Source organism: Desmodus rotundus, chromosome 13 (assembly GCF_022682495.2).
Source record: "Desmodus rotundus isolate HL8 chromosome 13, HLdesRot8A.1, whole genome shotgun sequence".
Lineage (NCBI taxonomy): Eukaryota > Metazoa > Chordata > Mammalia > Chiroptera > Phyllostomidae > Desmodus > Desmodus rotundus.
Window position 1 is genome coordinate 23371154 of NC_071399.1, and position 25837 is coordinate 23396990.

At 38.1% G+C, this 25837-nt stretch overlaps 1 protein-coding gene across 1 annotated transcript in view; it reads left to right on the forward strand.

The window, feature by feature from the left end:
• Positions 1-25837, forward strand: part of LOC128779845 (disintegrin and metalloproteinase domain-containing protein 5) — a 52405-nt gene that overhangs the window by 24175 nt on the left and 2393 nt on the right. Inside the window, exons 6-11 of the mRNA XM_071220141.1 lie at positions 10628-10718; positions 11292-11511; positions 14252-14338; positions 17435-17546; positions 20966-21125; positions 22086-22136. Of these exons, the coding sequence (XP_071076242.1) occupies positions 10628-10718; positions 11292-11511; positions 14252-14338; positions 17435-17546; positions 20966-21125; positions 22086-22136 (721 nt within the window). The remainder of the gene's footprint in view (positions 1-10627; positions 10719-11291; positions 11512-14251; positions 14339-17434; positions 17547-20965; positions 21126-22085; positions 22137-25837) is intronic.

Below are 25837 nucleotides of genomic sequence, written 5' to 3' on the forward strand. Positions count from 1 at the left end.
AGTCACTGATCGTGTACACTTGAAGATGGAGTCTGCACACGGAGGCTTGCTGAAGGGTGAGGGCTTTCACCAGTCCAGTCCAGTCTGATAGCTTCCTATAAATGTGTGGGCCACTAGCTTAATTGAAATGCTATACATTTTCCTGCACATATGCAGCTTATATCCTTTGAGAAAGAAATTTTTTATGCTCAGTCCTCTCTTTATGCCTTCCTCAGGTCAGAAGAGAAATTTCTAAGTATTGTCTAGATCAATGTGAATGCCAGTAATTTAGAAGGAGATGAGATAGAAGTTTTGGTAATTATTATAATTTTGTTCCATTTTTCTATAGAATCGTAGTTGTGCCATCTGTCAAGACACTGGTTGCATGAGGATAGTATTTTAAACATCATTGAGATAACAATAAATTACTAGTAAAATAAGGGAAAACAGAAAAGTATGTTCCAGATTCAACCTTTCCCCATGTAAAACCAGGAAAATAAATCTCTATGCTGGCCAGATATTTTTAGTGTTAGATAGTGAGATGTTAGTTACCTAGGTGTTTATTTTATGTAGGTAATTTTTCTTATGTAATGTTTCTTTAATATTAGCAGTGATTTTAAAGCCCTCTATGAGAAATTATATGTGAATAAGTACAAGAATCGTCTCTTAAATAGTACAACTTACTTTCTGGAGGAGAGCATGACATCTAAAGCATCTTGATTTTGAATGAATGTCTGTCCAATCCAAGCAATCACTTGTGTTAATGCATCTAGGACAAGATAAGTCTGGGCCTAGTTGTCAGGCAGCTGTTGTACTTATTTTTGAAACATGGTCCCATTTTTTTAAAGCTTCCTGCAGAGCTTGGAGGCAATAGGCAGCTGTTGGAAATTTGTGCTCACAAAAGAAGCCTCGAAGAATACACCTCCTCCACCAGTACTGCAAGAGATGCTAAGTGGACTGCTTTAAGAAAAGGAAAAAAAAAAAGAGTGAGAGAGGGAGGAAAACAGGTACAAAGGAAGTAAAATGCCAATGAATAAGTACGTATCAATAATAACCTTAAATGTAAATGGATTAAATGCTCCAATCAGAAGACATAGAATAGCTGAATGGATAAAAAATCATGACACACACATCTGCTGCCTATAAGAGACCCACCTCAGGACAAAAGACCTACACAGACTGAAAGTGAAGGACTGGAAACAAATATTCCAATCAAATAGACAGGGGAAAAAAGCCGAGGTAGCAATACTCATATTGGACAAAATAGACTTCAAAACAAGGGCCATAGAAAGAGACCCAAAAGGTGACTTCATAATACTCAAGGGAAGAATCCAACAAGAAGACATAAACATTGTAAATATATATGCATCCAACATAGGAGCACCCAAATATATAAGGAAAATCTTGGAGGACTTCAAGAGAGATATCGATGGCAACATAATAATAGTAGGAGATTTTAACACCCCAATGTCAAAAATGGATATATCCTCCAAACAAAATATCAACAAATATATTGTGGCGTTGAACAATGTCCTAGATCAAATAGACTTAACTGATGCATATAAAGAACCTTTCATCCAAAAGAAGCAAATTATACATTCTTTTCAAATGTACATGGAACATTTTCAAAGATAGACCACACGATAGCACACAAAACAAACCTCAACAAATTCAAGAAAACTGAAATTCTATCAAGCATTTTCTCTGATCACAAGGGACTGAAACTGACCAACCTCAAATAAAAACTCAAAAATCACTCAAACTCATGGAGACTGAAGCATGCTATTAAACAATGAATGGGCCAAGAATGAGATCAAGTTTCTGGAAACAAATGAAAATGAACTCATTACAATCCAAAACTTATGGTACACAGCAAAGGTAGTCCTGAGAGGAAAGTTCATAGTGATACAGGCCTACCTTAAAAAGATATAAACATTTCAAATAAACAACCTATCCCTACACCTACAAGAACTCGAGGAACAACAACAAAGACAGCCCAGAGCAAGTAGAAGTAAGGAAATAACCAAGATCAGAGCATAATTAAATGACATACAGGCTAAAAACACAATTCTAAGGATCAATGAATCCAGGAGCTGGTTCTTTGAAAAGATGAGCAAAATCAACATGCCTTTAAGCAGGTATATCAAGAAAAAAAGAGGGAGGACCCAAATAAACACAATCAGAAATGAAAGAGGAAAGATTACAACTGATACCACAGAAATACAAAGGATTGTAAGAAATTACTACAAGGAACTATATGCCAAGAAATATGAAAACCTAGGTGAAATGGACAAATTTCTAGAAAAATAGAATCTTCCAAAACTCAAGGAAGAAGAAGCAGAAAGCCTGAACAGACCAATAACAGCTGATGAAATTGAAGCAGTAATCAAAAAGCTCCGGACATACAAAAGCCCTGGACCAGCTGGTTTCACAGGAGAATTTTACAAAGCACTTAAGGAAGAGCTAACCCCTATCCTTCACAGACTCTTCCAAAAATCCAAAAAGATGATAGACTCTCAAACTCTGTTTTTGAAGCCAGCATCATCCTAATGCCAAAACCAGATAAAGACACAACAAAGAAAGAAAACTTCAGGCCAATATTGCTGATGAACGTATGCTAAAGTCCTCCACAAAATACTGACAAACTTCATCCAGCAATACATTAAAAAGATCATAGACAATGATCAAGTGGAATTCATCATTGACTCAGGGAAGCAAGGATGATATAATATTCAAATATCAATAAATGTAATACATCACATAAACAAAAGGAAAGACAAAAATCACATGACCATAAAAATAGATGCAGAAAACGCATTTGTTAAGGTACAGCACCCATAAATGATAAAAAACACTCAGCAAAGTGGGAATAGAGGGAGCATTCCTCAACATAATAAAGGCCGTATATGAGAGACCTACAGCCAACATCATACTCAATGCACAAAAACTTAGAGTTTTCCCACTAAGATCAGGAATAAGACAAGGATGTCTGCTTTCACCACTCCTATTCAACATAGTATTGGAAGTCCTAGCCACAGCAATCAGACAAGAAAAAGCAATAAAAGGCATCCAAATTGGAAAGGAGGAAATGAAACTGTCATTGTTTGCAGTTGACATGATAGTGTACATTGAAAATCCTATAGACTCCACCAAAAAACTACTCGACCTAATAAATGAATTTGGCAAAACAGCTGGATACAAAGTCAATACTCAGAAATCAAAGGCATTCCTATATACCAACAATGAAACAGCAGAAACAGAAATCAGGGGGAAAAAAGCCCATTTGATATAGCAACAAGAAAAATAAAGTACCTAGGAATAAACCTAACCAAGGAGGTAAAAGACCTGTACTCAGAAAACTGTACAACACTGAAGAAAGAAATTAAGGAAGACACAAACAAATGGAAGCATGTACCATGCTCATGGATTGGAAGAATTAACAACATCAAAATGGCCATACTACCCAAAGCAATTTATAGATTCAATGCAATCCCTATTAAAGTACCCATGACATATTTCACAGATATAGAACAAACATTTCAGAAATTCATATGGAACCATAAACGACCCCGAATAGCTGAAGCAATTTTGAGAAAGAACATCAAAGCAGGAGGGATCACAATACCTGATATCAAACTGTATTACAAGGCCCCTGTAATCAAAACAGCCTGGTACTGGCATAAAAACAGGCACATAGACCAATGGAACAGAATAGAGAACCCAGAAATAAACCCAAGTCTTTATGGTCAATTAATATTTGACAAAGGAGGCAGGAGAATAAAATGGAGCAAAAATAGCCTCTTCAACAAATGGTGTTGGGAGATCTGGATAGCTACATGCAAAAAAAAAAAAAAAAGAAAGAAACTCGATTACCAACTAACACCATACACAAAAATAAACTCAAGATGGATAAAAGACTTAAATATAAGTTGTGACACCATAAAAGTCCTAGAGGAAAACATTGGCAGGAAAATCTCAGACATTCCACACAGCAACATTCTCACAGACACGTCCCCTAAAACAAGGGACATAAAGGAAAGAATAAACAAATGGGACCTCATCAAAATAAAAAGCTTCTGTGTGGCTGAAGAAAACAGCATTAAAATAAAAAGAGAACCAACAGTATGGGAAAACATATTTGCCAATGATACCTCAGACAAGGGCCTGATCTCCAAAATATATAAAGAACTCACACGACTCCATTCCAGGAAGACAAACAACCCAATTAAAAAATGGGCAAAGGACTTGAACAGACAGTTCTCCAAGGAAGACATACAGAGGGCCCAGAGACATATGAAAAGATGCTCAACATCACTAGCCATCAGAGAGATGCAAATTAAAACCACAATGAGGTACTATCTCACACCAGTCAGAGTGACCAACATAAACAAATCAACAAATGTTGGAGAGGATGCGAAGAAAAGGGAACCCTAGTGCACTGTTGATGGGAATGCAGACTGGTGAGGCCACTGTGGAAAACAGTATGGAATTTCCTCAGAAAACTAAAAATGGAACTGCCCTTTGACCCAGCAATTCCACTACTGGGATTATACCCTAAGAACCCTGAAACACCAATCCAAAAGAACCTATGCATCCCAATGTTCATAGCAGCACAATTTACAATAGCCAAGTGCTGGAAGCAACCTAAGTGCCCATCAGCAAATGAGTGGATCCAAAAACTATGGTACATTTACACAATGGAGTTCTACGCAGCAGAGAGAAAGAAGGAGCTTATACCCTTTGCAACAGCATGGATGGAACTGGAGAGCATTATGCTAAGTGAAATAAGCCAGGTCGTGAGGGACAAATACCATATGATCTCACCTTTAACTAGAACCTAATCAACAAAAGAAAAAAGCAAACAAAATATAATCAGAGACATTGAAGTTAAGAACAATCTAACAATAGCCGGAGGAGAGTGGGGAAGGGATAGTGGGGAGAGGGGTTTTCAGGAACTACTATAAAGGACACATGGACAAAATTAAGGGGGAGGAAGAGGGGTGAGTTTGGCTGGGGTGGGGTGGAGGGGTGGAGAGAAAATGCAGACAACTGTAATTGAACAACAATAAAAAAAAACACTGAAAATGACGTGTTGGTGAGGTCAAGATATGGGAATCTGTGTGCCTTGTTTGTGGGAATATGAAATGGTACGTCCACTGTTGAAAATACTATGGAGGCTTCTTAGAAAATAAAAATAGAATTAGCATATAACCCAGTAATTCTCTTTCTGGTATGTACCCCCTAAACTGAACGTAATGTCTGTAAGAGATATTTGCATACCCATATTGAGAGCATTATTCACAAGAGCAAAAACTTGGAAGCAAGCCAAGAGTGCATTGACACATAAATGGATAAAGCAAAATATGACATATACATATAAACAAAAAATATGAACCAAGATGGCGGCGTAGGTAGACACACTGCGCCTCCTCGCACAACCAGAACTGACAGAGAATTGAACAGCAAGGGGGACTGACACCAAGGAAATAGAAAATAAACACATCCAGACTGGTAGGAGGGGCGAAGATGGGCACCAGGGTGGAGAGGACTCGAGTGGCTGTGGTGGGACTGAGACTGGCGGAGTGTGGGACAAATGGCGCAGGCAGTCCGAGCACTAGCAGACCCTGCGGCCCCACATTTGTACAGATAAACCCAGAGGGCCGGACTCAGAGTGGCGGAGAGTGGGGCAGGCAGAGTGGCGGGTAGCACCCTGCGGCACCACATTCGCCCACAGATAAACCGGACGAACGGCGGGCAGCGAAGCAGACCGTGCAACCCTGGGCTCCAGCTCAGGAAATAAAGCCTCAAACCTCTGATTGAAAGCGCCCCTGGGGGTTGGGGCAGCAGCAGGAGAGACTCCCAGCCTCACAGGAGAGGTTGTTGGAGAGACCCACAGGGGCCTAGAGTGTGCACAGGCCCTCTTACTCGGGAACCAGCAACAGAGGGGCCCAGTTTGATTGTGGATATCGGAGTGAAAGATTGAAATCCGGAGGAGAGTGAGTCAGGCGCCATTGCTCCCACTCGGCCCCTCCCCCACGTACAGCGTCACAGCGCAGCGACCAGCATTACCCCGCCCAGGTGAACACCTAAGGCTCCGTCCCTTAAAGTAACAGACGTGCCAAGACAAACAAACAAACAAAAATGGCCCAAATGACAGAACACTTCAAAGCTCCAGAAAAAATACAACTAAGCGAGGAAGAGATAGCCAACCTATCGGATGCACAGTTCAAAGCACTGGTTATCAATATGCTCACAGAATTGGTTGAATCTGTTCGAAAAACAGATGAAAAAATGAAGCCTATGCTAAGAGAAACAAAGGAAAATGTACAGGGAACCAATAGTGATGAGAAGGAAACTGGGACTCAAATCAATGGTATGGACCAGAAGGAAGAAACAAACATCCAACCAGAAAAGAATGAAGAAACAAGAACTTGGAAAAATGAGGAGAGGCTTAGGAACCTCCAGGACACCTTGAAATGTTCCAACATCCGAATTATAGGGGTGCCAGAAGGAGAAGAGGAAGAACAAAAAATTGAAAACTTACTTGAACAAATAATGGAGAACTTCCCCGATCTGGCAAAGGAAGTAGACTTCCAGGAAGTCCAGGAAGCTCAGAGAGTCCCAAAGAAGCTGGACCCAAGGAGGAACACACCAAGGCACATCATAATTACATTACCCAAGATTAAAAGCAAGGACCTACATCCAAGATTACTGTATCCAGCAAAGCTATCATTTAGAATGGAAGGGAAGATAAAGTGCTTCTCAGATAAGGTCAAGTTAAAGAAGCTCATCATCACCAAGCCCTTATTATATGAAATGTTAAAGGGAGTTACCTAAGAAAAAGAAGATCAAAAATAGGAACAGTAAAAATGACAGCAAACTCACAGTTATTAACGGCCACACATAAAACAAAAACGAGAGCAAACTAGGCAAACAACTAGAACATGAGGGTTGTCAATAAGGGAGTGGGAGGGGGAGAGGGGGACAAAGGTACAGAGAATAAGTAGCATAGATGATAGGTGGAAAATAGACAGGGGGAGAGTAAAAATAGCGTAGGAAATGTAGAAGCCAAAGAACTTATAAGTATGACCCGTGGACATGAACTATGGGGGGGGAATGTGGGAGGGAGGGGTGTGGGCAGGATGGAGTGGAGTGGGGGGGGGAAATGGGACAACTGTAATAGCATAATTAATAAATATATTTAAATTAAAAAAATATAACAAACTGTTATTCAGCCTTCAAAAGCTGGAAAATTTGCATATGCTACATCATGGACGAACCTTGAGGACGTTATGTTAAATGAAATAAGCTAGTCACAAAAAGGGAAACACAGTGTAATTTCACTGATACGAGGTACTTAGCACAGTCAAAGTCATAGTCACAGAAAGTAGAATGGTGGTTGCAAGTGGCTTGGGGAAGGGGGGAAGGGGGGAAGAGGGAGTCATTGTTAAGTCGGTATAGACTTTCAGTTTTAATAGATGTAGAGAGCAATGGCATAGATAGTAGCGGTGGCCCCATAGCATTGTGAATGTATTTAGCACCACTGAGCTGTACACTTGAAATTCTTTAGATGGTAAACTTTGTATTATGTATGTTTTAACACAGTGAGAAATCTGGAAAACCAAACAAAATACCTAATGCATTTGATATTTAGAAACTATCTCTAAGATTCTTTAAAATAACCCAGCTAAAAATTGTAAAAGCTTCATTGCATTATTTACTTATTCTGAAGCCCATCAGCTAGTAGTGTTTTACTCATTTAACATCATGTTTTGTGTATTTACATCTAAATCTTTAATTTCTTGAAGCTAGGAAACTATCTTTCCCATCTTCTGTTCTTCCTTGAACATATTAAATAGACCAAATACATAATAAATACATGTGGGTTTGTTGGAAAGGAGGGCTCTCTGTGCCGTCTCAGTGCTGACGTCACTCACTTTGGCATTTTGTGGCAGGAGGTCCACTGGCTCTGAAGTCCTTCGGGTTTTGATCATACATCTCCTTAATTTCTGAAGGGTAGTTTTGCCCAGGATAGTATTCTTTGTTGGCAGTTTTTGTTCTTTTCAGCACTTTGAATGTCAGGAATTCGTTCTTTTCATGGCTGAATTCTATTCAGTTGTATAGATCCATGTACACACACATTTTTTACATTGAGCTGTTGGTGGACACTCACGTTATTTACAGATCTTGGATATTGTGACTCAGGCTGCAGTGAACATGGGGTGCAGCTGTTTCTTTGAGATCCTGATTGCAATTCCTTTGAATATATACCCAGAAGTGGGATTGCTGGATCTATTTAGTCCTATTTTCAAGTTTTGGGGTAACCTCCATACTGTTTTCCATAGTAGCTGCCCCGGTTTACATGCCCATCAACAGTGCTACTGAGTTTCATAGCTTCAACCTCGGCACCCAAGTGTAGGTCTCCATTTGGCTGCAGCCTCTACTTTACACTGGGAGATGTATTTATCGGACCCCTTGCCCCCCAGCCAGAGCCTGTTTTATTATATTTTGCTATTCCTAAGCTCCCTTAGACATTCCAGTGATAGGTGGCACTTGGAGTATTTATACATGGAAGCATTTTATGGAATTAGACCTTTTCTCTCCCTGTCTCATATATATAATCACAGGGACCTAAGATGCTATATTTTGGTTATACTTTATACTTCATACTTCAGCTGCTGGTCAAACTTAGGAATAGCTGCTTGTTGTATTCTTGAGCATTGAGATCAATGTCGCAAAGTACAAGACAGTGGGATTCCTTCCCCATAAACAGAAACACAGATACCTGCCTACCTTTATCGCAGACCTGCTTCTGGTAATAAAATGTGGGAAAGACTGTGAATTACAAGGGATTAACAACGAAGGTGAACAAGTATATAAAAGTACACAAAATCAACGCCTTACTTCTGGAGAGTCGTCTTGCCACATAGGAAACAAAACAAAACAGAAACGCCCCCCGCAAAACAAATGAAACCCCTCAGTTATTGACCTTTACTCGGCCCTATCAGGTACAGAATGCATTCTCTTGATCTCATGACCTTCCCAGAATCTCCTTCAAGACCATTCCCACCCACAGCAGGTCACTGTCACTCCTGATGTGACCAGCTGTTGGCATTGTCCTTCAAGGAACTTCCACCCCCGGGGTTCAGGGAACCCCATTGACTTAAGTGCTGCTGTAAGAGTGTCAAATTTCTGTCCTACAGTGTCCCAAATTTCTGATCACTGTCTTTCTTTGTTCATTTGGGTTTTATGGTGACCTCATTTTGAAGCCTGCCAAATTAGGCAAGAACAGGAAAGTTGGTAACTATATGCTTAAATCTCTCAGGCTCCAGGAAAATTGGGTGATAGAACTACAGCAGCCATAATTTTGGTAGGGAAAGAAAATGCTGGCTAGGAGTAAGTCTGCCAGGGCAGTGGGCCTTGGGTGTCAAGAAAACAATGCAGAAATACCTGCCATCCCGAGCCTCAAATAGAGGATGTTGGGTTGTTCCGAGCGGTGGCTCTCTGACGTGGTTCCCATGCCCTGGCGGGAACGGTGGGTGGGTGGGAAAGGTTGTTCAAATGGCACTGTAGAGCAAGGTTTCATGCAACACTGACCCTGTCTACGATTTAGTGTTCATTACGGATTTTCCTTGCAATCATGTTTGATGTTTTTAATGCATTAAGATGTTATTGGATACTTATGCTTTTGTTCCCCTACCCCCTTAAATTTTCTACCATCCCAATTGTGGCCTCATATAGAATTTGGGAGAACTGTCAAGTTTAAATTAGATTTAATCAAGACAGCATTTTGATTGGAGTAAAGCAAACAGAAGCTACTTATCGGGTGAGTTCAAGAGTAGGTCTTTTCAAAAGAGAAAAGGCTGATTACTGTGGATTCTGCTCACACATCTATTGTGACTGTCTGGTGGCACCCTGAATATGTATGGATTATGTCTTTCAGGAGAGACAGTGAAAGTCTTAGATAATGTTCTCCAACTGTGAAACTATGTGAAATTGCTAAAGGGAGGTCCCTTGTCAATTAGTGGTGATAACAAAAGATTGTTCTTATTACATGTGATTAACACGATTCACCCAAAGCACCTGTAAATCACCACGTCTGAGTAATGAAGCACCTATTATATACATTCAAATTATTCATGATTTTAAAATTAGACATAACTAAATATATAAAAGGGCCTAAGTAGATAAACACTGATGTTTTCCTAATTTTAAAATTCAACAGGTCTTATTTAGTGAATGTTAGGATGCTTGGGAACAGAGATGAGGAATCCAGTGTGGAACAAGACGAGTTAAGTGGTCTTTGGGCTTCTTATCCATATTTCATTATGGATACTACTTCATTTCTGTTTTGCTTGGTGCAGAAGAAAGTGTAGCAGGCTTAAAATGAGGGGATCTTAATTTAATCCTAGATCTACCCCAAACCACTATTTAATGCTAGGTAATGATAAATACATGTGGGTTTGTTGGAAAGGAGGGCTCTCTGTGCCGTCTCAGGGCTGATGTCACTCACTTCGGCATTTTGTGGGAGGAGGTCTGCTGGCTAGGTAATCTCCCTAGGGATCACATTATGATTTTAGAGTGAGTCTATTGTTTCTTTAATGATAATTGGAATTATGTATTATAATCTACTTATTTTTTCTTTTAGCTTCTAGAGGCGCTCCATTTGATTGTTTTGAAGAAATAAATTCAGCAGGAGACAGATATGGAAACTGTGGCAGTTACTATTGTCCATTTCCGTATGTATTTAGACAATTCTAATTTGTTTGTAATGTAGGTTATATGTTGTTAGGATCCTAGAATATATTGTCATGTGCTCACTAAAATGATATTTTATGCCAGGTTTTCTTTGTTCCATGATCTGAGAACGGCATATTACCCATTGCCTACAAATAACATGAGCCTATGATGTTACAATGACCATAAAAATTGCTCGTGTATTGTTGTAATGAGCTAGATGTTGTATCAAGTAGTTTATATGCAGTATACATTATAAATATGTTTAATACATCAAACATATATAGTAAGAGTTATTCCGTTTTTCACTAACGAAAAATTTGAAGACCAGCAACCATTTACTTAAATATCAGAAGGTGACATCTGTCAGATTGCAAAAATCATTAATTTTTTCCCTTGCCACATTGCCTCATAAAACAAAAAGCCCCATCATACTTAAGCTGGTGTGCTCAGAACATTTTACTGAGTGGAAATTCTTGAAACATAGATTTAAGTTGGTAAAATAGATTTTTAACTTAGATGTATGAGCAGTCTCTGTGAATAATAAGATAATGTTTTATGCCTTATGCTTCTAGTCACATGCTGTGTGGAAAATTAGTTTGTACCTGGCCACATAAAACATTAATATCACGTGCAAATTTATCTGTGATTTATACACATGTACGAGAAGAAATGTGTGTATCTACGTATCTTAACACAGACAGGATACTTAAAAACACAAAGTCGACATATTCTCAGCCTGAAGACAGAGATGAGACATTTGTGGAAGACGGCTCTACATGTGGTCCTGAGATGGTAATTAGATCTACAGAATTATAAGTGCTTTAAATACTTCGTTATGGTTATACTCACTTTGACAATATACCGACCAAGGCATTTAACAACAACCCGATTGAAGTATCATTTTCCCATAAAATTCACCTATGGCATAAGTGTAAAATTCATTGCTTTTGAGTAACTGATAGAGTTGCACAACCATCCAATGTTACTGCATACCATCACCTCTTCCCTCTTGCCCACTTGCCCATCCCTACCCTTAGACAACACACCCAGTTTCCTGTGCTATTAACATCTAACACTAATATGATATATATATCATATATATGATATATATTATACACATGATATATCATATGTATGAGATATATATATATATATTATAATGGTGGAAGGCCTTACAGAGTTACCCTTTTATGGGAGAGTGCCACCTACTGATTTTCTAAGTTTAAAAAGAGTTTTTGGACTTTTTAGCAGTTTAGATCAGGTCATCAGCAATCTCTCTTAAGGCGTTAGCGAAGAACACATGTTATCATAAGTAAAAGCGTTGGGCAGAGTGTTAGTTATCTGCCCTAAAAGGGTTCCTTTAGCTCCCTGTCAAGTCTCTGCTGCCAGGACAGGATACAGTAACAAGGCTGGGATGAAATCCATCAGCACAACTTGTGAAAGCCTTTTTTACTGTCAACGAGGCTTTGCCTCCGACAACAGTGAAACCTGATAATATTTGTTTTTGATTTAATCTCTATTGCATTTTTTCCATTACCATTTAGTCCCCTTATACTCCCCTCCCCCCAGCAACCACCACACTGTAGTCCATGAGTCCTTTGATACATTTGTCATAATCAATGAACCAATGTTGATACATTATTATTAATTAAATCTAGTACTCCATTCAGGTTTTCTTAGCTTTTACTTAATGTCCTTTACCCGGACTGTGCCCAGCGGACCACTTTGCATTTACTGGTTGTGTGTACTTAGGCTCCTCTTGACAGTGACAGGAGCTGCTACTTGTGCTGGGCTTGGAGGTGCCCAGGAGAAGCCAAGCTGCAAGCCAAGGCTGGCTGCTGCTGGTGTAAGGCCTTGGGCCACTTAGCACGAGGTACCAGAGGCCGAATGCTGCTTGTTGGAGAGATTTTAGGGAAGTCTGAGGCATGAGGCAAGGGAGGCCATATGTATGGAAAAGTCCCTGGAAACAGCTTGGGTGGGCCTGCAGGTTGGGTGGGGCAGGGTCTCAGGGAGTCCCCAGGGTGGGGTGAGCAGTGTGAGCCATGTTCATGGAGACTCAGATATGGCATCCACCTGCTGGCCCTGTGGGAGGGGCAATCTCAGAAAAGGAACAATTGCCTCTGCTAGCACTTTAGTGTGGTAGTAAGCTGCCCCCGCCCCCAGCTCTCACCATGATGCTAGACAATTTAGTATCTCCCTGTATGTCCCTGTTTTTTTCAAGCTCCTGCCCCAGCGCTGGAGCTCAGAGGGAGTAAGTCTGAGTAAGTCCATGTGTGGGCCCTTTAACTTGGCAGAGGTTGTGGATGATATGAGAGATACAGACAAACTCTTTTTTAAAATATTGTTACTTGTCAACAAAAGAAAAAAGCAAACAAAATATAACCAGAGACATTAAAGTTAAGAACAATCTAACAATAGCCAGAGGGGAGTGGGGAGGGGATAGTGGGGAGAGGGGTTTAAAGGAGCTACTATAAAGGACACATGGACAAAATCAAGGGGGAGGGTGGGGGGATGGGGAGAAAATGCAGACAACTGTAATTGAATAACAATAAAAATTAAAAAAAAACAAAAAAAATATTGTTACTTGTTACATATATTGGGTGTATTTGTATGTGACTAATGTTAAGCCATAACATTTAAGCTCGACATGACCTTGAACCCATGCACCCGATATATGTAACAATATTTAAGAAAAGAATTTGTTTATATCTCTCATATCAGCTGCAACCTCCTCCAGGTTAAGGGAAACTGCCTGGGACTCCAGAAGCCCTCTGTCTCACTCAGTCACAATCCCGGCTTGTTTTCACAGCTAGAAGTTATGGTGACTTCTCCTGGCAATGGAACCCTGGACTGGGGGGCCCGGTGTGGGGCTGGGACCCCTTGCTCCTCAGGCAGGATCTCCACAGTTGAGATATCACTCCCTATATTTATCTACCACACATGGGTGTGGGACCAGCCCGTTCCATGTCTCTACCTGCCCTGCCAGTCTCAGTGTGGCTTCTTCTTTACATCCCCACTGGTAGGGCTTCCATTCAGCCAGATTTCAGACACTTCTGATTTGGGTGTGGTTATGGGAGTATCCTCACACCAACGATTGTAAGACTTGAACTCTCCATCAGACAGTACTCAGTACTGACTGCTCACAATAATTGCCTGGACTCTGCCCCCTAGTGACTTTAATATAGGGTCTCAGGTGGAGCCCAGCCTGGACATTTAAAAAAATGTTCCTCAAGGAACTAATCAAGTTATTTTTCCAGAAATTTATCTTTCTAAGAGGACTTCTGGTACTGGACAATAAGAAAATAAAAATTCCAACTTCTTATATGTGATTACGTCTTTATAATCTGAAGATAAATAACCTATTTTACATTTATTTCAGTGTACTCACTGTTACTTTATTATTTAGATTTTTATGCCAATCTTTGGTAATATGAATTCTGGCATTTTCTTTAATTTTTCTTATGAATTACCAATACATGTGATCTGACTGTTTGACTTAGTTTATATTTCACTTCCTTTTGCTTTGTTTTAGATGTGTCTCAGATTTCAGTGCCTAGAGATTAAATACATGTTCAGTAAAACTTCATGCGACAATTCTAGACATTGCAATAGCCGTGGAGTAAGTAATTGCAATTTTCATTTTAAGCAACATGCTTTGAAAATTCAATAAACAGTTTGAAGATTTACAAAATTATTTGAATAATTTTTTAAATCACTTTCATACTACTTAGTGTTACTTAACAGTTTGTGATTTATAGCTTTAATATTATTTTGCAAAGAAACCTTGCCAAACTATTTACTAGAGAAGATAAAGTAGGAACATTTAAAATGATTCTGGATGTATAAAAAGTTAAATATGTGGGATGTATGTACTAAAACACTATTTATTACCATATCACCAAAATCATCATATTTTCACAGAGCGAAGGCAGAAACTGGTAAATAAGGGTTATTAGAATTTTCTTGGGAGTCTTGTTAATTTATAATCTGGGATATTCTGTGAAGCTGGCAAGAACATGACAATTAATGGCATGTTAGTTGTAATTACTGATTCTTGGGTTTGGCTGTGGGGATAGTTGAAAGAATGAAAAAAAAAGATTTGGCAACAAAAGCTACATGCCATTTTTATTTATTTATTTATTTAGGAATTTTATTATTTTTTGTTAATTTAATTTTTTATTTTTTTATGCCATTACAGTTCCTGCCTTTTCTCCCATTCCCCACCACTACCTAACACCTCCTCCCCTTCCCAAGCCAATCCCCATATTATTATTGTCTGTGTCCATGGGTTGTGCAAAAATGTTCTTGGTTAAACCCTTCACCATCTTTCATCCCCCCCATCCAACATTTTTGGAACTAATCTGTTTTTATTTAAAGATTTTATTTATTTATTTTTAGGGGGTAGGAGGGAAGGAGAAAGACAGGGAGAGAAACATCAATGTGTGGTTGCCTCTTACGCACACCCTACTGGGGACCTGGCCGGCAAACCAGACATGTGCCTTAGGCTGGGAATTGATTCAGCGACCCTTTGGTTCACAGGCTGACACTCAGTCCACTGAGCCACACCAGCCAGGAGGCATCAATCTGTTTTATGTATCTAAGCTTCTATTACTATTTTGTTCATTTGTTTGTTGTGTTCATTAGACTACATTCCACATATAAGTGAGATCATGTAGTATTTTTCTTTCACTGACTGGCTTAATTCACTTAATATAATTTTCTTCAGGTCCATCCATGCTGTTGCAAAATGTAAGAGGGTTTTCTTTTTTAATGCTGTATAGTATTCCACTGTATAAATGTACCACAGCTTTTTTTATCCAGTCATCTACGGATGGGCACTTAGGCTGTTTCCAAATCTTGGCTATTGTAAATAGTGCTGCCATAAACATAGGGATGCATATATATTTTTGTATTGCTATTTTGGGATCCTTGGGGTATATTCCCAAAAGTGAAATCACTGGGTGAAAAGGCAGTTCCATTTTTAGTTTTCTGAGGAAATTCCATACTGTTTTCCACAGTGGCTGCTCCACTCTTCATTCCCATCAATAGTGTACTAGGGTTCCCTTTTTTCCAAATCCATGCCAACACTTGTTTTTGTTGTTTTATTGATGGCCAGCCATTCTGACAGATGTAAGGTGATATCTCATTGAAGTTGTAATTTGCACTTCTCTGACGATTAGCAATGTTGAGCATTTTTTCACATGTCTATAGGAATTCTGCATGTCCTCTTTGGAGAAGTGTCTATTCAGGTCTTTTGCCCATTTCTTAATTGGGTTGTTTGTCTTCCTGGCATTGAGTTGTATTAGCTCTTTGTATATTTTGGAGAGTAAATCCTTGTCAGGTGTATCATTGACAAAAATGTTCTCCCATGCAGTGGGTTCCCTATTTGTCTTGCAGATGGTTTATTTAGCTGTGCAGAAGCTTTTTAATTTGATCTAGTCGCATTTGTTTATTTTCTGCCTTTTTGCTGTGACTTAGGAGATATATTGGCAAAAATATTTCTACATTGAGTATCAGAGATTTAACTACCTATGTTTCTTCTAAAATTTTTATGGTTTTGTGACTTACACTTAAGCCTTTTATCCATTTTTTAAATTTTTGTGTGTGGTGTAAGTTTGTGCTCTAGTTTAATTTTTTTGGATATGTAAGTCCAGTTTTCTCCAAATCATTTATTGAAGAGACTGTCTTTGCTGCATTGTGTGCTTTCACCACCTTTTTAAAGACCAGGAACAAGACAGGAATGTCTGTTTTCACTGCTCTTATTCAACATAGTCCTGGAAGTCCTAGCCACAGTGATCAGACAAGAAGAAGAAATAAAAGACACCCAAATTGTAAGGGAGGAAGTAAAGCTGTCATTGTTCACAGATGACATATTATACATAGAAAACCCTAAAGACTCCAAGAAAAAACTACTAGACCTAATTAATGAATTCAGCAAAATAGCAAGATACAAAATTAATACACAGAAATTGATGACATTTTTATACACTAGTAATGAGTTGTCAGAAAGAGAAACTAAGAAAACACTTCTATTTACTATTGTGACAAAAAAAGGTACCTAGAAATAATTGTAACCAAGGAGGTAAAAGACCTGTTCTTGGAAAACTATAGGCCACTGAAGAAAGAAATCGAGGATGATACGAATAAGTGGAAGCATATACCATGTTCGTGGATTGGAAGAATTAACATCATTAAAATAGCCATTCTACCCGAAGAAATCTATAGATTCAAGGCAATTCTTATTAAAATGCCAATGGCATACTTCACAGAACTAGAACAAATATTACAAAAATTCATACGGAAATATAAAAGATCCTGAATAGCCTCAGCAACGTTGTGAAAGAAGACCAAAGCTGGAGGTATCACGACTCCTGATATCAAACTCTATGATAAGCCCACTATAATCAAAACAGCCTGGTACTGGCACAAGAACAGACAAATAGATCAATTGAACAGAACAGAGAGCCCAGGAATAAACCCACACCTGTATGATCAATTGTTATTTGACCAAGGTGGCTAGATACATTTTAAGGTATAGATAATTTCAAGAGAAAATTGAAAATTTGTTGAATTTGTCTGTGTAAGGTAAATCCTCTAGAATGGCTAATTTCTCTGGAATAAGTAAGTATCTGTTGCACAAGTATAGGATATTCATTGGTCTCTATTGAGAACCATCTTTGTACATAAAAGTGATTCTGTATTTGGATTATTTCAGATTTGCAACAATTTTGATCATTGCCATTGTGACAAAGGGTTTGCTCCTCCTAACTGCACAGAAATGAGAGGACAGTTTGGAAGTTTGGATGATGGGCACCGAGGCGAAGCAAGTCAGTGTCTTTCAAATTTCATTAATGAAAGATAATATGAAAGAGAATAAAAGTATAGGTTACAAGCTAGATTGCCAAACAAGTAAAGCCAAAGAACACAGTTTTGTTTTATTTTATTTTTTGAGTTTTTGCAGAATGTATTTATTAGGCTACATATCTATTTGATAAGAAAGGTTAAAAAATCTTGGACTGTAGGTTTGTACTCTCCTTTCTATGTTAACATTGACATTGTTTACTAACATAAAGTATAATCAGTATTAGGCACTTTTCAAATTAGAAATGCCGGTGCATATACTCTGACTAGTTAATTTAGATTGTTCACTCTGGATGGTCTCATGCTCTCCTGGTTTATAGCTCATTGTGACAGTAATGCCACTGGAATCTTTCAGGCTGTATTTTATTCCTTTCTTCTCAATTACAAGGCTTCCAATTTAATTTTTTGGAAATCTTCTGTTTAGAATTCCCCCTCCCCCACCCTGGGGTTCCTGAGCGTTATTCGGAGATTAAGCAAGTCTGGATAAGAATGGGAACAATTTAAGGGTACTCCCTGTTCCGGAGTTTATGGGAGCCCACCTAAAATAATCTGGGAGCCGAAGAGGGCTGCCTGCCCTTACTTCCTTTCCTTCGGGGCAAAGTAATAATGAAACACCCGGGCAGACACACCTGTAGCTTGATACCAGGCGGTAGTCATACCTAGGGTGACCAGCTTTTTAGAGAGCTAACACAAAGCTGTATCAAACTGTGTATCAGGCCAAAATAAAAGCATAATAATTTAACATGTACCATATAATTTTATACATACATTATTTTCTCATAAATATGTGAAAATAGATACTTATTTGAAATTATATATTTTAAGAATTTTACCTTTACAGTACATCTAGAGTTTTCTAAAATGTGCCTCAAAATTTTTCCAGCCTTTATCTATCATTGCTCAGTTTCAAAGCCATTTTCACATTCGAAGGTAATTGTTACAGCAGCAGCCTCATTGTCAGTGCCGAAATGAGTACTAGGGTGCTCCAGAGAAACTGGGGCAACAGGATCTTTGGGTGTGTGGGTGTGTGTGTGTGTGTATATATATGGGGGCGGGGAGGAGAGAGATATTATAAGGAATTGGTTCATGTGATCATGGAGGCTGACAAGCCCCAGGATCTGCAGGGTGCGCATCATGCTTGGAGCCTGCGGAGAGTTGATGGGGTATTTACAGTCCAAAGGCTGGCAGGCTTGAGACATAGGAAAAGCCAAGGTCTCTGCTCAGGTTCCTCAGGCAGAAAGAATTCTCTCTTATTCTCGAGAAGAGCAGCGTTTTTGTTTATTAAGACCTATAGCTGATTGGGTGAGGCCTACTCATGTCAGAGAAGGCAATCGGCTTTACCCAGTCTGCCGATGTATTATACAGGTTAATGTCATTCCAAAACACCCTCACAGAAACGCCCAGAGTAATATTTGACTCAATATCTGGGCACACGTGGCCCAGTCAAGAAGACACATGAAGTTCACCACCACACACACATTAGCAGTATTTGTTGGCAGTAGAAACTAAGAGTCCCTCTCTATAAAATATTGTGGGCGGCATGTACTTATCTGTATACATAGATTATTTTAAAACCTGGAATTTATTGATTCATGATGGAATAGTTAATTAGTTGGAGAAGCTAAGTAATCATGTAAGCTGAGTACAAAACTGAGATAGCGTCCTTTATGAGCAGTATCATTTCTACTTTACTCAAAACTCTCATCTGTGGGTTTTTTGGTTGTTGTTGTTTGTTTTTTTCTGAAACCAATTTGAATGCTGAGGGCAGGGGGACAAGGGAAACCTTTGGGAGGTGCAGCGGATGGATTCAGGCTCCTCCGGGGAAAAGTCCTTTTTTCTTTATCTATGTTTGATTATAATGCTTCGTGTGCGTAAGATTTATGTTTTGGGGAGTCTGATTTGACAATGAAGCCCTGGAGAAATAAAGGCTAAAACACTTTGGTGTAATAAAAGGGAGAAGGTGAAAAACCATGAAGAGTTAAATGCCTAGATGATTCACCAAAGCATCTATGGGATGAAGTAGAGGAAGCTTTGAGGCAGATTACTGCAGACTAGTTTTAACCAATGGAAAATGGAAACCCAGAGTAATTAATGAAGTGAAGAAGACCAAACTGAAAGGCGAGTTAGAAAATATTCCTTCTTGGCTGTTATTAGTAGTGCTTGTTAAAACTAGACAGTAGTATAAAGGAAAGAAGTGAGACCCATTTTTCTGGTTTCTGGAAATCCTACTCATGCTTCTGAGGCCACCTGGGAATATATTATGTTCTTTGCAAATAACCCATGTAGTATCATTGAAGACCCCAAAGACTATGCAAGTAGCTGAGGGTCAGTTCGCAGTATACAGCCAGAGCGGCTGATCTCTTCATCTGATTCAGTGGCTTTTTGATTACAAATATAACGTAATCCTCATCCTAATAATACCGGGAACCCCAACCACATGTAGAAAGCAGACAAACAGAAAGTGTTGAACTCCATACCTTGAACTCCCTTTAAAATCCCTAGGGGAATATAACTGCTCTGGGGGCAGTTCTCATGGGATTTTACTGAGACTCAACGACCATCAGTAAGTGTAGCAAGAGTGGCTCCTCTGCCTGTCAGCTCTTCCATTGTTCCAGCTGGCAGAGACGTGAGGGAACAGAGCTCCTCATATCCAGTAAGAGGAGGCAGGCCAGCAAACCATGGAGAAAGTGAACTTGACACAGTATCATTCCAGAAAGGTGACTGATATATACAAAGAGGAGCCACATTCTCAACTGAGAATGAATAAGAACTGGTGAGAAAAATATAGATATAATTAGCACTAGTGAGTCAAAAATGGGTTAATGCCAGGCTCAGTATAATGCCAAGCTCAGTATGGCCCATTTTTGGGCTCATTAACCCCAAAATGGGTTAATGCCAGATGCGTCCAATACTAGAGCCATCTTAATTTCATATTGCTACATATTTGATTAAACTACTTAGTTATTTAAGTTAGTGACTACTAATTTTTAGAGAAATTTGTAGTGATGTGTGAGAAATTAAATGCCACATTTCCCAGGTACAATCCCAATAATCTCTGTGATATGAATGTTTGAACTTTGGAGACTCTGTGTCAGAAAAGAACTGAAGACATGTTTGCAAGTGTTAAACATGTGCTTCATGAAAGAACATTACCTTCATTCAAAGAAATCACCATGTGGTGGAAGGTTGGAAATGCAAAATCATCAGCAAAGCACTAGGACCAGCTCATTTTGTACATTAGTTTCTAGGACTTTATTATACTCATAATATACACGAATGAAATGTTTAGTGTTTGGGAGTAGTAGTGGTAATGATAGCCTCTCCACCTTTTCATTTGGTTAATAGCATCTGTGACATAATTGGAAATGGATATTTTCTATTGTAGGTAGAAGTTTATTGGACCAGAGATCTACCGCTCCCCCAAACCGCCGATATCAACTCATTTTCTACATTTCTTTACCTGTGCTCATCATCGCTGCTGCTGTTTTAATAAAGAAGGATAAAATAAGAAAGCTATGCTACAGAGGTGAAACTGAAAGTGAGAGGTATCTATAAATATATAAAACTCCTACTAAGGAAGCCAAGAAAAAAATGTATTTAGGTTTCATCAAGAATAACCTAAGACTATAGGTAAGACGATATGAGGAGAGGCCCAGGGATACATTTCAAACTGGTTTGGTGCCCTCCGCATTTTTCTAGGTCGACTCATTTTACCACTAGAATCATTTCATGGGGACATACGGGTTTACAGTTAGCCTCAGAAAGCCTAATTTTAACTCCTAACTATGGCATGTAAAAACTATGCTTTCTTGGACAAGTTATTTAATCTTTATGTTCTTAAAATTATTCTCCATAACTCTTTAAAATGGGAGATAATAATAGCTTTCCATTGTATCATACACTTTCCAGGTACACCAAGTCAGTAAGTGAAATACCCCGTGTGGTCTGTAATCAGTTACACGAATATTTATGGGCCCATCACGCTCCCGCTGTGGAGCTCTGCCACCAGAGTCACACAATCGAAACATCATTATTGAGATCCTTATTAATAGTTCACATTATTTTCCCATGAAAATATTTACCTCTAGTTTTACCTTCCAAAAATCGATAAGAAGAGCATTCAAGAATATGTGTTCTGAGAGGAAGAAATATGTATCCATATATAGAAAATTTAACTGAAATTTCTGACGAGTGCTTAATGGTTTTGGCTTAATTTGACTTGAGGAGTTAGGGATAACAAAATCAGGGGGCCTGTCTGGACAAATGTGAGCTGGTAATGTAAACACTTGAATTAATGTAAAATGAGGATGAGAAGCGTTAACAAAGCAAGGTGGCCGATGGCATTTGTTCCAATGTTGAGACAGCATCTATTTTGTTTTTATTTCATTTTGTTGGAAGAAGATGTTTAATAAGTCACTCTGTTTCTTTGAAAACCTTCTTTATTCAAATAGTCATTTAAGATTTTAAAACTTCCCCACTTTAAAAGATGTTTTTCAATTTTCTAGATCTATGTCAGAAGAAAGCAGCGATAACACCAACTTGTCCCCCAGTGAGAGGTGAGTTGGAGCAACGTCATTGATCATTTTGCATTGTACATTTTGGTCATGATGTTCGTGAGCACTTAAGAACTGTTCCTTGGCAACCAAAGCATTTGTTCATAACATTCTTTATGGTTCTCATTGTGAGCTACTTTATCACCCTTAACAATAAAATCGGTTTCATGACATCTCACCCTGTCTTCCCTGACCTGTATGTACTAAGGGAACTACTTTTGTGCACACGTGCAAATACCTATGAGCACATACATTACGGGACTTTTTTGAGTATTGGTAAGAAGCACTTATATCTAAGTGACATTTTACTGCCATGTAAAAAGAGGACTGATATTATAAGGTGTGCCATGTGTGCTTATAGTTATACTATTAACTCAGAAAAAATTACTGTTAATAAGATAGAGCCTTGGAGTATTCTTTGATTTTACTGCATTAACTCATCGGGGAAGTTAAATTTAGAGATCAGACTATGAAATAATCAAACACATCATTTTATAAAATTAGACATTTCCCTTTTATTATCAGTATATAAAAATTTCCCTTAGTGAATGATGGATTGAATATAAAAAGAGAGAATATTTCACTAGCATCCAAGATTATTTTTCAAGTTCTCTCTTCATTCTTACAGTACTGACTGATATTCATGTAACAAATGTTGAGATACATGCCTGACTGAGGGAATTCCTAATTTTAAGAGCACTATGAAGTATGGACAATAGCATCTTAATCCTATGGTCAAGGCAGACTGTTTTAGGTTCTTCAAAGATTAGGTAAAAGCAAGAGTATACTTTTACCCTTTTAATCACAATGATATACATATTACATGACAGAGAACAATCAAATGTATTTTTTCCATTATAATCTCTATCAAAGATATAGAAGACATCATTGCCTTCAAAGACAACAGATGGAAATAAATAATTAAGGAAAGAGCAGAAATAAATGAAAAGGAAAGTAAGCAGAAAAATAACCAAAAATAATCAAAGAAAAATAATCAAAGGAATTAGTGATATTATATCACTAATAATATATGTGATAAAAATTAAAATAAAAAGAGAAAGGATATAAATGATCAATATCAGGTATTAAAATTGCATGTTTTTGATATTTTGGACATTAGAAGAAAAGAGGGTACTAGTAACAACTTAAAATCAATAAATTCAACTTTTTAGATGAAATACATCTATGCAGTTATGGTACTGGTATAAAAATGATAAAGACCAATGGAACAGAATGGAGACCCAGAACTCAGTCCACACGCATATGATCAAAAGGGTGCCCAAGAATACACAATGGGGGAAGGATAGTCTCTTGATAAATAGTGTCAGAAAAACGGAACATACCCATACAAAAGAATGAAATTAGACCCTTACCTTAAACCATACACAAAACTCAACTCAAAATATATTACAGACTTACATGTGAGTGTCTAGCACAATAAAAGTCGTAGAAGAAAATATAGGGAAAAGCTTTATGACCTTGGCCTTGGGAATGATAATTTTTTGGACTGATACCAAAAATAGAGGCAAGAGAAGCAAAAAACAGACAAGTGGGACTGTATCAAACTAAAAAGTTTCTGTACAGCAAGAGAAACATTCAACAGAGTGGAAGATGAGCTGCAGAATCAGAGAAAATATTTGTAAACCATATGTCAAATAAAGGGTTAATTGTGAAAAGATATAAGGAACTTCTAGCATCAACCGCCCCCACCCCCAGCCCGTAACCTGATTTACAAATGGGCTGAAGGGTGTCAAACTCATTTTCACGGGGGGGCCACATTAGCCTCGCAGTTGCCTTCGAAGGGCTGAATGTAATTTTAGGACTGTATAAATGTAACTACTCCTTAACGAGAGGCAAAAAGCTTGGCACTGCCGCTGGGTAGAAACAAGGTGCCGGGTGGGATAAAACAAGGTGGGAGGGCTGAATTTGGCCCTCGGGCCTTGTGTTTGCCACCTGTGAGCTAGAGACTTGACCAGACTCTTCTTCCATACTGATGGCTTCTTCCACAAAGCCATACTGATGGCCAACGGGCACATGAAAATATGACCAGTGTCATTAATTGTCAGGGAAATGGAAGTCAGAAGCATAATGACTACCTGTTAGAATGCCTATCATCAGAAAAACAAAAAACAAGCATGTTGGTAGGAATGCAAATTATTATTGCATCCACTAAGCAAAACTATTGAAAACTCTTTAAAAAATTACAAAATAGAACTACTATATGAACCACTAACCCACTATTGGGTATTTTCCTAACTATTGAAATCAGGATCTCCAAGCGGTGTTAGCAGACTCGTGTTCACTGCAGCACTGTTTACAATAGCTAAGATGCGGATACGGACTAAGTGTCCATCAGTGGATGAGTGGATAAAGAAAATGGGGTATACACAGACAGTGGAATGCTGTTCAGCCATAAAAAAGAAGAAATCCTGCACGTATGACAACATAGATGAACCTTGAGGACGTCATACTAAGTGAAGTAAGCCAGTTACAGAAGGACAAATAACTGCATCATTCCACGCATGTGAGGCGTCTAAAACAGTGGAACTCACAGAAGCAGACAGTAGAATAGTGGTTCCCTCGGAATGGGGGCAGGAGAAGAAGTCGTGTTGCTAATCAATGTGAACAAAGTCTCAGTTTTACGAGATGAATTAATTCTAGAGATCTGCTGTACAACATCGTCCCTATATTTAACAATACTGTATTATACACTTAAAAATTTCATTAAGAAAGGTGATCTAATATAAGAGTTCTTACCAAAACACAATAAAGTTATTAAAAATTTAAGAATTTTGCTTCCCCAAAGCCTTCCTTATAAAGGGGAAAAGGGAAGTCACAATGTAGGGGGAGATTTTTGTAAATGAATATTTCCAATGAAGGACTCATACTTAGAAAAATATATATATACACACACCCTACGACTCAATAACAGAAGGTGGGGGAACCTAGTAGTCAAATTATTTGAAGGGACTTCAAAAATGATGATATTGAAGGGACTCAAAACATGAAAAATTGCTGAACATCATTATTCATCAGAAAAAGACAAAAATAAAAGACAATAAAATAAAAATGCAGGTAGGAGTATATATTGGTACAGTATAATTTTTTATCATAGTTCAGCAATTTAACATCTAAAATTATTAGGTTTCAATCAAATGTGTAGCTTACATTTTTATTTCTACAACTATCATACCTATCATTTAAATTTTATATTTATTTTATAATTAATTCAACATTTATTTTCTAGACTTAGAACAAAGGAAATTTTTTGTGATTTTTGAGTCTGATTATCTAAAATATATTTCCTTTCCACTTAACTTGAAATGGACTTCTTCCTTTTATATCTTTTAACTTTAAAGCTTATTTTCTTCTTTTCCAACATTAATAAACTATGTATGCATATGTATGTTTCTATACATATATATATTTTTTAATTGTCAAGTACAGTTTTCTGCCTTCTTGAATAAACTCACTCAAATTATTTTTTGGACCTATGAGTACTGAACTTGAGAAAAAGATTTTGAAATTTATATGAAAGGAAAATAGGGATATAGAGGTAAACTTTGATATTAGAACTAAACTAACAATGAATTACAATATAGGTCATTTTATTTTCAAACTACATCTTTTTTATTGTTAATGTATTATCAAATATTTATTAAAATATCTAAGTTACCTTGGTTGATAGATGAATTAAGGGTGAA